This window comes from Schistocerca serialis, chromosome 3 (assembly GCF_023864345.2).
Source record: "Schistocerca serialis cubense isolate TAMUIC-IGC-003099 chromosome 3, iqSchSeri2.2, whole genome shotgun sequence".
Classification (NCBI taxonomy): Eukaryota; Metazoa; Arthropoda; class Insecta; order Orthoptera; family Acrididae; genus Schistocerca; species Schistocerca serialis.
This window is the reverse complement of record NC_064640.1, coordinates 19576031-19588151: the sequence shown is the minus strand read 5'-3', so window position 1 is coordinate 19588151 and position 12121 is coordinate 19576031. Positions and strand designations below refer to the sequence as shown.

At 41.3% G+C, this 12121-nt stretch overlaps 1 protein-coding gene across 1 annotated transcript in view; it reads left to right on the top strand.

Annotated features, from left to right (window-relative positions):
- The window catches only part of LOC126469681 (tyrosine-protein phosphatase 69D), a 400445-nt gene that overhangs the window by 179139 nt on the left and 209185 nt on the right, over positions 1–12121 (top strand). The window contains exon 10 of the mRNA XM_050096833.1: positions 3277–3398. Within this exon, the coding sequence (XP_049952790.1) occupies positions 3277–3398 (122 nt within the window). The remainder of the gene's footprint in view (positions 1–3276; positions 3399–12121) is intronic.

Here is a 12121-nt window from a genome sequence, read left to right as displayed (position 1 = left end):
TCATTGGCACCAAGGCAGAATCGACTCTCATCGCTGAAGACGACACGTCTCCATTCGTCCCTCCATTCACGCCTGTCGCGACACCACTGGAGGCGGGCTGCACGATGTTGGGGTGTGAGCGGAAGACGGCCTAACGGTATGCGGGACCGTATCCCAGCTTCATGGAGACGGTTGCGAATGGTCCTTGCCGATACCCCAGGAGCAACAGTGTCCCTAATTTGCTGGGAAGTGGCGGTGCGGTCCCCTACGGCACTGCGTAGGATCCTACGGTCTTGGCGTGCATCCGTGCGTCGCTGCGGTCCGGTCCCAGGTCGACGGGCACGTGCACCTTCCGCCGACCACTGGCGACAACATCGATGTACTGTGGAGACCTCATGCCCCACGTGTTGAGCAATTCGGCGGTACGTCCACCCGGCCTCCCGCATGCCCACTATACACCCTCGCTCAAAGTCCGTCAACTGCACATACGGTTCACGTCCACGCTGTCGCGGCATGCTACCAGTGTTAAAGACTGCGATGGAGCTCCGTATGCCACGGCAAACTGGCTGACACTGACGGCGGCGGTGCACAAATGCTGCGCAGCTAGCGCCATTCGACGGCCAACACCGTGGTTCCTGGTGTGTCCGCTGTGCCGTGCGTGTGATCATTGCTTGTACAGCCCTCTCGCAGTGCCCGGAGCAAGTATGGTGGGTCTGACACACCGGTGCCAATGTGTTCTTTTTTCCATTTCCAGGAGTGTATTTGTTCTATCAGACTAGTTGTTGACGGCAGTTGTCTGACAATGTGTTCAGTGTTACATTCCAAGACTGTCAACCATCACAGCTGATAAGATATGCATAATTTTCCAAGATGATGTATAGCAGATAAAGTGACTTAATAGTGCTAACGTATAATACTAGTTTTCTGCTGAATTCATTTTGTAGGATCAAGTAGGTAAAAAGATGAGGACGTGTAGAAATCCTTGGGTAACAGAAGAGATATTGAATTTAATTGATGAAAGGAGAAAATATAAAAATGCAGTAAATGAAGTAGGCAGAAAGGAATACAAACGTCTCAAAAATAAGATCGACAGGAAGTGCAAAATGGCTAAGCAGGGATGGCTAGAGGCGCATATCATTAGGGGTAAGATATATATTGCCCACAGGAAAATTAAAGAGACCTTTGGAGAAAAGAGATCCACTTGTATGAATATCAAGAGCTCAGATGGAAAACCAGTTCTAAGCAAAGAAGGGAAAGCAGAAAGGTGGAAGGAGTATATAGAAGGGTCTATACAAGGACGATGTGCTTTGACGGCAATATTATGGAAATGGAAAAGGATGAAATGATGAAAATGAAATGGGAGCTACGATACTGTGTGACAGAGAAATGAAAGACCTAAGTCGAAACGTGGCCCCGGGAGTAGACAACATTCCATTAGCCTTAGGAGAGCCAGCCCTGGCAAAACTCTACCATCTGGTGAGCAAGATGTATCAGACAGACGAAATACCCTCAGACTTCAAGAAGAATACAATAATTCCAATCCCAAAGAAAGCTGGTGTTGACAGGTGTGAAAATTACTGAACTGTCAGTTTGGTAAGCCACAGCTGCAAAATACTAATACAATTCTTTACAGATGAAAGGAAAACTGGTAGATGCCAACCTCGGGGAAGATCAGTTTGGATTCCATGGAAATGTTGGAACACGTGAGGCAATACTGACCCTACATCTTATCTTAGGAGATAGATTAAGAAAAGGCAAACCCACATTTCTAGCATTTGTAGACTTAGAGAAAGATTTTGACAATGTTGACTGGAATACGGTCTTTCAGATTCTGAAGGTGGCTGGTGTCAAATACAGGGAGTGAAAGGCTATTTACAACTTGTACAGAAACCAGATGACAATTACAGAAGTCGAGGGGCATGAAAGGGAAGCAGTGGTTGGGAAGGGAGTGAGACAGGGTTGTAGCCTGTACCAGATGTTATTCAGCCAGTATATTGAGCAAGCAGTAAAGGAAACAAAAGAAAAATTTGGAGTAGGAATTAAAATCCATGGAGAAGAAATTAAAACTTTGAGGTTTGCTGATGACACGGCAATTCTGTCACAGACAGCAAAGGACCTGGAAGAGCAGTTGAAAGGAATGGAGGATATAAGATAAGCATTAACAAAGCAAAACAAGGATAATGGAATGTAGTCGAATTAAATCAGGTGATGCTGAGGGAATTACATTAGCAAATGAGACACTTACTGTAGTAGATGAGTTTTGCTGTTTGATAAGCAAAATAACTGATGATGGTCGAAGTAGAGAGGATATAAAATGTAGACTGGCAATGGCAAGGAAAGCATTTCTGAAGAAGAGAAATTTGTTAACATCGAGTATAGATTTAAGTGTCAGGAAGTCTTTTCTGAAAGTATTTGTATGAAGTGTAGCCATGTATGGAAGTGAAACATGGACGATAAATAGTTTGGACAAGGAGAGAATAGAAGCTTTCGAAATGTGGTGCTACAGAAGAATGCTGAAGATTAGATGGGTAGATCATGTAACTAATGAGGAGGTACTGAATATAATTGGGGAGTAAAGGAATTTGTGGCACAACTTGACTAGAAGAAGGGATCGGTTGGTAGGATATGTTCTGAGGCATCAAGGGATCACCAGTTTAGAATTAGAGGGCAACATGGAGGGTAAAAATTGTAGAGGAAGGCCAAGAATGAATACACTAAGCAGATTCAGAAGGATGTAGGTTGGAGTAGTTACTTAGAGATGAAGAAGCTTGCACAGGATAGAGTAGCATGGAGAGCTGCATCAAACCAGTCTCTGGGCTGAAGACTACAACAACAGCAACAACTGTAAACACTCCACTTCAATTGGAATCCTAATATGTCTCATCTATTTACATTCTACTTGTTGCAGAAATTTGCCTCCATTCTTCTTTGGCTTTCAGCCAAGTCTCATTTCTTAATATTTTGTGTGTGTGTATTGGGGGGGGGGGGGGGGTACAGCTATTTAGTAATAGTCTGGAGTTATTTGGTGTCAACAAGGCACAGCAATGTAAAATAGATCAACTTGGTGTGAAAGTAATTGTTGTGACATGAAACAACAGTTGCTAAGAATATTACAGCAGTGCTGCTGTCTTTCATAATTTAAAAATTATGTTAATTGAGAATTTAAACAGTGTTCATTAATTGGCTGCACCCAACCAAATATATTTTGTTAATGGACATTGTTACATTTTCATGGACCAACAGTTAGTATCACTATACTGCTTATCCTATAAGTGTAATTGTTTTCTCTTCATGCAGTTTCTGGTCCACCAGCGAACGTGACAGTGACATGTCAAAACAGTGGTATACAGGGTGGAAGTGTTATATCAGTCAGCTGGGCTTCACCACAAAATCCAAATGGGAAAATAAGCTACTATAATGTAAGTATTTAAGAAAATATTTTCAGTAAATCTAAATTAAAAGAGGTTTGCTTAATCAATATTTTAGTTGAATGTAATACATATGTCATTCTTAAAACACTGAATGTAGCTTATGCAGATTTCTAAGGAGCAAGTGTGTGTGTGTGTGTGTGTGTGTGTGTGTGTTTGCCTTCTTGTTGGTGGTGGTGGTGGTGGGGGGGAGGGGGGGAGGTGTTCAGTGTTTTAGGTGTATGTTCATATGCACTCTGTATTGGCTTCATAAATGGGAAATATTATTTAAATAATAAGTTGTCCAGTATATGCAAAATCAAAATTTGTCTGAGACAACAAATAAGTTACATGAAATTAAACTTCTAGCCTGTCATCTCAGTAGTTGCTAGTAAGTTCCCTAGAGGAAATGTTGTGCATATGTAACACTAGGATATGCTTAGCAATAGACCACTGTCATATTATTATTACCACTAACTCTGAGTGATGAAGAGTAGCTTCAACAAGTGCCTCAGTAATGTCGTTCAAACACAGTGTACCGTACGGTGGCTTACAGAAGCAGTTACACAAACCATATCTGCACCTGTGAGAGTTCGAAAATAGGCGACATTGGCCAGCTGATCAAATCTTGCAATATCCAGATTTGTGGGGCATTTGGATATGACAGGGGCCCAATGTTGTGCTGCTTTGGAATGTTGGGGCAGGCACACCTGTTTGTCTAGGTTCCAGTTGACCATGTCTGATCGCCACTCACTTCCACACATGGCTACATTCCATACAAATACTTTCTGGAAAGACTTCCTGACAGTTAAATCTATACCCGATTTTTAACAAATTTCTCTTCTTCAGAAGCACTTTCCTCGCCATAGCCAGTCTACATTTTATATTCACTCTATTCTGCCCATCGTCAGTTATTTTGCTCCCCAATTAGCAAAACTCGTTTACTACTTTTAAGTTTCTCATTTCATAATCTAATTCCCTCAGCATCACTTAATTTAATACTAATACATTCCATTATCCTAGTTTTGCTTTTGTTGATGTTCATCTTATATCCTCCTTTCAAGACACTGTCCATTCCATTCAGCTGCTCTTCCAGGTCCTTTGCTGACTCTGACAGAATTACAGTGTCATCGGCAAACTCAGTTTTTGTTTCTTCTCCATGGATTTTGATTCCTACTCCAAATTTTTCTTTTGTTTCCTTTACTGCCTGCTCAATATACCGGCTGAATTACATCTGGGATAGGCTACAACCCTGTCTCACTCCCTTTGCAACCACTGCTTCCCTTTCATGCCCCTCGACTCTGACAGCCATCTGCTTTCTGTACAAATTGTAAATAGCATTTCGCTCCCTGTATTTTAACCTGCCATCTTCCTGTCAACATTGTCAAAGGCTTTCTCTAAGTCAACAAATGCTAGAAACGTAGGTTTGCTGTCCTTAACCTATCTTCTAAGGTAAGTCGGTGTCAGTATTGCCTCACGTGTTCCAACATTTCTGCGGAATCTAAACTGATCTTCCCTGAGGTCAGCTTCTACCAGTTTTTCCATTTGTTTGTAAAAGAATTCGTGTTAGTATTTTGCAACCATAACTTATGAAATTGATGGTTTGGTAATTTTCACACCTGTCAACACCTGCTTTCTTTGAGGTTGGAATTATTATATTCTTTTTGAAGTCTGAAGCTATTTTGCCTGTCTCACACATCTTGCCACCAGCTGGAAGAATTTTGTCACGGCTGGCTGTCCCAAGGCTACCAGTAGTTCTAATGGAATATTGTCTACTCCAGGGGCTTTGTTTTGACTTAGGTCTTTCAGTGCTCTGTAAAATTGTTCACGCAGTATCATATCTCCCATTTCATCTTCAGCTACGTCCTCTTCCATTTTCATAATATTGTCCTCGAGTATATCGCTCTTGTATAGACTCTCAGTATACTCCTTCCATCTTTTTATCTTCCCTTCCATGCTAAGGACTGGATTTCAATCTGAGCTCTTTGTATTCATGCAAATGGTTCTCCTTTCTCCAAAGATCTCTTTAATTTTCCTGCAGGCAGTACCTACCTTACGCCTAGTGATATATGCTTCTACATTCTTACATTTGTCCTCTAGTCATCCTTACTTAGCCATTTGGCACTTCCTGTCTGCCTCATTTTTGAAACATTTGTATTTCTTTTTGTCTGCTACATTTACTGCATTTTTTTTATTTTACATTTTTACACTTTCCAAAAAAAAAAAAAAAAATAGGGGGGGGGGGGGGAGAGAGAGAGAGAGAGAGAGAGAGAGAGAGAGAGAGAGAGAGAGAGAGAGAGAGAGAGAGAGAGAGTAATGTACTGCTTTTTTGGGTAATTGCTATCAAACTGCTTCAGGCACAATCCAAAGATCTCTAAAGTGATTTGTCTGCCTTTTTGTTTAGCTGTTGTTTATTATTCTGCTTGTAATTAATACTTTTGAAATAATAGAATGATAGCCTGCTAGTGAGAGATGCTTTTATATGAGAAACTGAGGCTGCTATTGGTAGTACCTTTATGGCACTTGAACCCTGCGGGGAATAGTTTCAATGAGTTATCAGAATATCTGGAGGAGGAATGGCAGCCCATTCTTCCTCAAGAGCTGAAACCAGATAAGATAGCCGGCTGGAGTGGCCAAGTGGTTCTAGGCACTTCAGTCTGGAACCACGCGACTGCTATGGTCGCAGGTTCGAATCCTGCCTCGGGCATGGATGTGTGTGATGTCCTTAGGTTAGTTAGGTTTAAGTAGTTCTGAGTTCTAGAGGACTGATGACCTCAGAAGTTAAGTCCCATAGTGCTCAAAGCCATTTTTGAACCAGATAAGATAATAACATTGATCCACAAACCATTGCCTCACAGATGCTGCTTTATGGCAGGTTGCGTTGTCATGCTCATAAAATCAGTCCTTGTCTCCAAACTGTTGCTCTACTACACTGAAGAGCCAAAGAAACTGGTCCTTCTACCTAATATTGTGTAGGGCCCCAATTAGCACACAGAAGTGCCACAACATGCCATGGCATGGAGTCCACTAATGTCTGAAGTAGTGCTGGAGGGAAATGACACCATGAATCCTGCATGGCTGTCCATAAATCCGTAAGAGTACAAAGGGGGTGGAGATCTCTTCTGAACAGCATGTTGCACGACATCCCAGATATGCTCAATAATGTTCATGTCTGGGGAGTTTGGTGGCCAGTGAAAGTGTTTAAACTCAGAAGAGTGCTTCTGGAGCCACTCTGTAGCAATTCTGGATGTGTGGGGTGTCGCATTGTCCTTGTGGAATTGCCCAAGTCCGTAGGAATGCACAATGGACATGAATGGATGCAGGTTATCAGAAAGAATGCTTACGCACGTGTCTTCTGTCAGAATTGTACCTAGACGTATCCCGGGTCCCATATCACTCCAACTGCACATGCCCCACAACATTACAGAGCCTCTACCAGCTTGAACAGTCCCCTGCTGACATGCAAGGTCCATGGATTCATTAGATTGTCTCAACATCCATACACGTCTGTCCGCTCGATACAATTTAAAACAAGATTCGTCTGACCAGGCAACATGTTTCCAGTCATCAACCGTCCAAGGTCGGTGTTGATGGGCCCAAGCGAGGCATAAAGCTTCGTGTCATGCCTTTGGATACGAAATCCCATATTGATGAGGTTTCGTTGAATGGTTCGCACTCTGACACTTGTTGTGACCCAGTATTGACATCTACAGCAATTTGTGGAAGGGTTGCACTTCTGTCACACTGAACAATTCTCTTCGGTCATCGTTGGTGCCATCCTTGGAGGATCTTTTTCTGGCTGCAGCGATGTCAGAGACTTGATGTTTTACCAGTTTCCTGATATCCACGGTACAATCATGAAATGGTTGGATAGGAATATCTCCACTTCATGGCTATCTCAGAGATGATGTGTCCCATCGCTCGTGCGTCAAATATAACACAACGTTCAAACTCACTTATATCTTGATAACCTGCCAATGTAGCAGCAGTAACTGATTTAACAACTGCAGCAGACACTTATCTTGTATAGGCGTTGCCTACCGCAGCACTGTATTTTGCCTGTTTGCATATTTCTGTATTTGAATACGCATGCCTATACCAGTTTCTTTGGCGCTTCAGTGTATATGCAGGACACAATGCTATAAAATGTGTTAATATCCTTCTAATTTTAGTGTTTTGTTAAATGCAACAAGAGAACCACACCCTAATCATGCAAAACACCCCTATACTGTAACACCTCCTCTTTACTTCTCTGTTGGCACTACACATGATGGCAGGTAGCATTCTCCAGGCATTTACCAAACCCAAACCCAAATCCCAAACTCAAACCTTTCCATCAGATTGCTACAGGGAATAGAGTGATTCGTCACACATTTCCAGTCATCCACTGCCCAGTGCTGTTGCTCTTTACATCGCCTCAGTCATCACTTAGCACTGACTACAGAAGTGTGTGGCCTATGAGGAGCTGCTCGACCCTTGTACTCTATTCTTTCTAACTCTGTACACACAGCCATTGTGCTAGCTGAACCACTAGTGGCACTTCGGAACTCAAGTGATTTCTTCTGCTGATTTCATGTGATTCTTTTGCAACAACCCTGCGCATTGCTGGACAGTCCCTGCCAATCAGCATGCGATGTCTGCCTGGCCTTGGATTAGCTGGGAATATTCTAGCATGTTTCCACATCAGAATCGTATCACCAACAGTTGACTTGGACAGCCTTAGGAAGGCTGAAACATCAATGGTGGTTTTGTTATTCAGGTGATATCCAATGACAAGTTCATGTTCAGTGTCATTAAGCTCTCCTGACTGACCCACTCTTCTATTACCGCTTCTCTAATGACAACACAATATTCCCCACCTCATTTTACATTATCGGGTCCACCTCTTATCACATCTATAATCTGTCCAAAATTACTGTAGCATTGACAGCAATGCCATAAGCGGTAGGGGGGAAACCCATGTGGCAGGACCAGGCCATTTTCCGCCAATACCACGCTACCTTCAGCTACAGCAAATCCCTGAAGTTGCCAAACCTGTACCCCACACAACACTTCCTGCCTGCAGTGGGCTTCAGTTGCAGCCAACTTGCTGTCCTGTGTGATTGTTGTGCCCTGTGACTTTTTGTGTGTTCATTTTTATGGTTGTAGGAGTCTTCACTGTTATTTGTTGTTATCATTGTTCATTGTTACCGTTATTTGTTGGTTGGTACTCAGTGATGTCAGCGGGAAGTTCGTTGAAAGTTATAAGTGGGAATGTTCGTTGTCATTCTCTTGACTAGGGAATTGGCATACGAGGGCAATCAATAGAAATGATTTTCACGATACGTGCCTACTTTGAGAATTAAAACCTTAATAATGGCCCTCTGCTCTCCATTACCAAAGTGATCGACAGAACTGCTGCAGCTTTGAATATGAACAAAAACACTGTTGTGAAGATTGGGAGGGAAATGCTTGACAAAGAAAAGGAAACTGAAGAACCATCAAAACTTATAACCCCTTGGAAAAAATGTCATATGGATAAGCGGATTACCACTGTCGATTCATTTGCAGAGGATGCGATTCATTGCCATGTTCATGATAACTATCACAGGAAGGAACATCTGATGTCCAGGAAGTTACTAGTCACACTTGAAGAATCAGGACTTTCTCAAAGCAGTCGTGCATCCTTGTCCAAAGTTTTACACAACCTTGGATTTCACTATGGATATTTCTGTGGCCGTAAACTGGTGATGGAGAGGGAGGATATAGCTGCATGGGGATGCTGATTTTTAAGGGACATCCATAGTATAAATATCGATGAAGTGGTGTGGCTTGACAAAACGTGTCAATTGTAGTCACATTGTCAAGCAGGGCTGCACAGACGACACAGCAGAAGGAAGGCACCTTCCATGGTTTTCTCACAATCAGTCTCATGCTTTCTAAATCAAAGAAAGCGGGAGATTATCACGAAGAAATGAACCATGTTACATTTACAAAGTGGTTTGAAGATTTGCTAGCACCAAATCTTGAAAAACAGTCAGCAATTGTACTAGATAATGCTCCATACCATTCAGTTGTTGTTGACAAGGCACCTACCATGGCAAACTGAAAGGAGGAAATGATTGATTGGCTTCAGCATCATAACATTGATGTAAGTGATGACGTCAAAAAGGTGGAGATTATGGAACAAATACCTCTCCATAAGACACAATTCCCTATATACGAAATTGATGAACTGGCAAAAAAACATTGGCATACAGTTGTTAGGCTATCACCATACCACTGCCGTTTCAACCCAATGGAGTTAACATGGACCCAGATTAAAGGTTAAGTTGCCAGGAAGAATAATAAATTTACCCTTGCTGCAGTTGAAGCACTCACAAGAGATGCTGAAGACTGGAAGAGAGCCATCAAACATACGCACAACATTATGGAAAGGGCATGGCAAAATGAAGCTCTTTTGGAAAAGTCATTAGAGGAGATGATAATTTCACTAAACCACAACAGTGACAGTGACACTTGACAGTGACACTTCAAGAATATGTCATAGAGATGAAAGCGACATGGGTGGAGTTTCTCCATTATCCTCAATAGAATGGAGCACAGGTGGATACAGCTACCTGTTTGGTGTGCGCAGCTTACATCTGTAAGTGCCTACATAACAAAATTATATCATCTGAAATTTTAATAATAAGGCCTTAATAGCTACTAATTTCAAAGGAAGTTCATCTCAGGCATTCAGTACACATCACACAAAATAAATATTACTGTTTACAGTATAACTGCTGAAATACAGGGGCCTTGTTATTTGTATTGTTTTTGTTCTTTCTAAACAATAGAGGTTGGCCTATTTAAGATACATTTTCCCACCGTGATAAACACATTTAATCTTATTTTTGGTTGCATTAGAATTAAGTAGGTGGGTCTCAAAAATTAATCACAATTTCATTGCAAACCTATAGCGATCTGTTTCCCGTGTCAAAACTGTATGGGTGCCTGATTAGTAGTTGATGCACGAGTGGACCATTGTCTGTCATATTTAACTCCAATTATTTTGCATTAGAGATCTCTGACAGTGTTCTTGTTTTGAACATATGAAAGTCTGATGCATTCTTAAGATTTCATTCACTTAATGTATTCATCTAACTTCAACAACAACAAGAATTCCCCGCATTTTGAAAATTCAGAAACATCATGAGGGAACGTACTTTCGTAAACTGTCCTGGTATCATCTTAATCAATTGTTGCCACAGATAAAACTAAAATCAAAACATAGTGTAACTCTTTCAGAACACATTGATGAAAGTTCCATATTTATAAAGTGAATAGTTTGCCTGTTTGAGCGAGTTGAATGAAATGTAAGATTACAGTGTGTTCCATGTGGGATGTAGCAACTCTGTTCCATATCTCCATGTGCTCCTCCTGAAGTGTCAATCCTAAAGTAATTTTGGACAGACTATAGTGGTCAATTCTGCATTACATACGGTGTTCATATAGTTTCAATCAGTTAGTGTAAATGATATTCCATTAACTATGCCAGAAAGTGAACTCATGTAGCCAATATACAAACAGAACTTTGAGGGAACTACAGATAAGAACCAATTCTTAGAAGAAACAAAAGCCACATTTAAAACTGTCCAGAGAGAAAGACTGGCGGTAGATTGTGCTTGAAGTAAATGAAAAAGTGAGACCATAGATAGTTATACGGAAAAGAATGTACATTCAGTTTCAGTCAATCACTATGATGGATTATCTTGCAGTCACCAAATGGCACAACTGCCAGGAGTACAGTCATTTTGCAAGGAATACGGACCAGTTTCATCCCTTCTGGAGAATCAGGCAATCTAGAGGAGGATTGCAAAAACAGTAAGCAATGTGCGAAAAGGAACAAATAATGTAGCTAGTGATACAAAGACCAGGTGTTCTTCGAAGGGGGCAATGAGAGGAATGAGAGGAACAGAATATGGATTCTAAACCTGTAAGTAATCTCCTAATTTACAACACAGGAAAACTGGAGAATGACACATGGAATACTGTCCAAGAAGAAATACAGAAAACAGCTGAATTCAGCAAGCTAAAAAATTACTTGTTACCTTTGTAAGAAACAAAAGCCTTTGTTGGAAAGTAAACAGTATGCAGAAATTAAAAAAGATATTGGTCCAGTGTGAAACATGAAACAAAAAGAGTTACAGCCACACCAGAAAGCACGCCAATTTCTAGAGAAGGAAGCCCCAAAGTGTGACGTACTCTAAGATTAGGAATGAGTTACAAGTCCATTTATGATCAGATGCTACCACCAGAGATTGAAGGGAGAAAGAAAACAAGGAAGAAAGTTTAATCTGTTCTGTCCAGTCAAAGAACAATATAAAGAACTATGACAGAAAATAAGAGTTGAAAAACAGGAGTCAAGGCATACATTAAAGATCAGTTTGTAACTTTATACTAAAAAAAAATGGGGGAGGGGCAAAGACACTAGATGATTTATTTTAAATTCTCAAGCCAAAACATGTGAAAAGCTCCTATGCAGCGACCTCAGGACACAAACGTGGTTGGCATGAGCCCCATGCAGTACAGTTTCAGAACAAGGATATTCACTGAATATGTTTTGAATCATGCACCACATATTGCCAAAACCTCAGATGACAAATAGGTCGTAGATACAGGGTGTCCCAGGAGGAGTGGTCAGTATTCAAGGATATTATAGGAATGATACTTTGAAGCAAAAACACCTCATATGGACATATGTCCTACTCCAA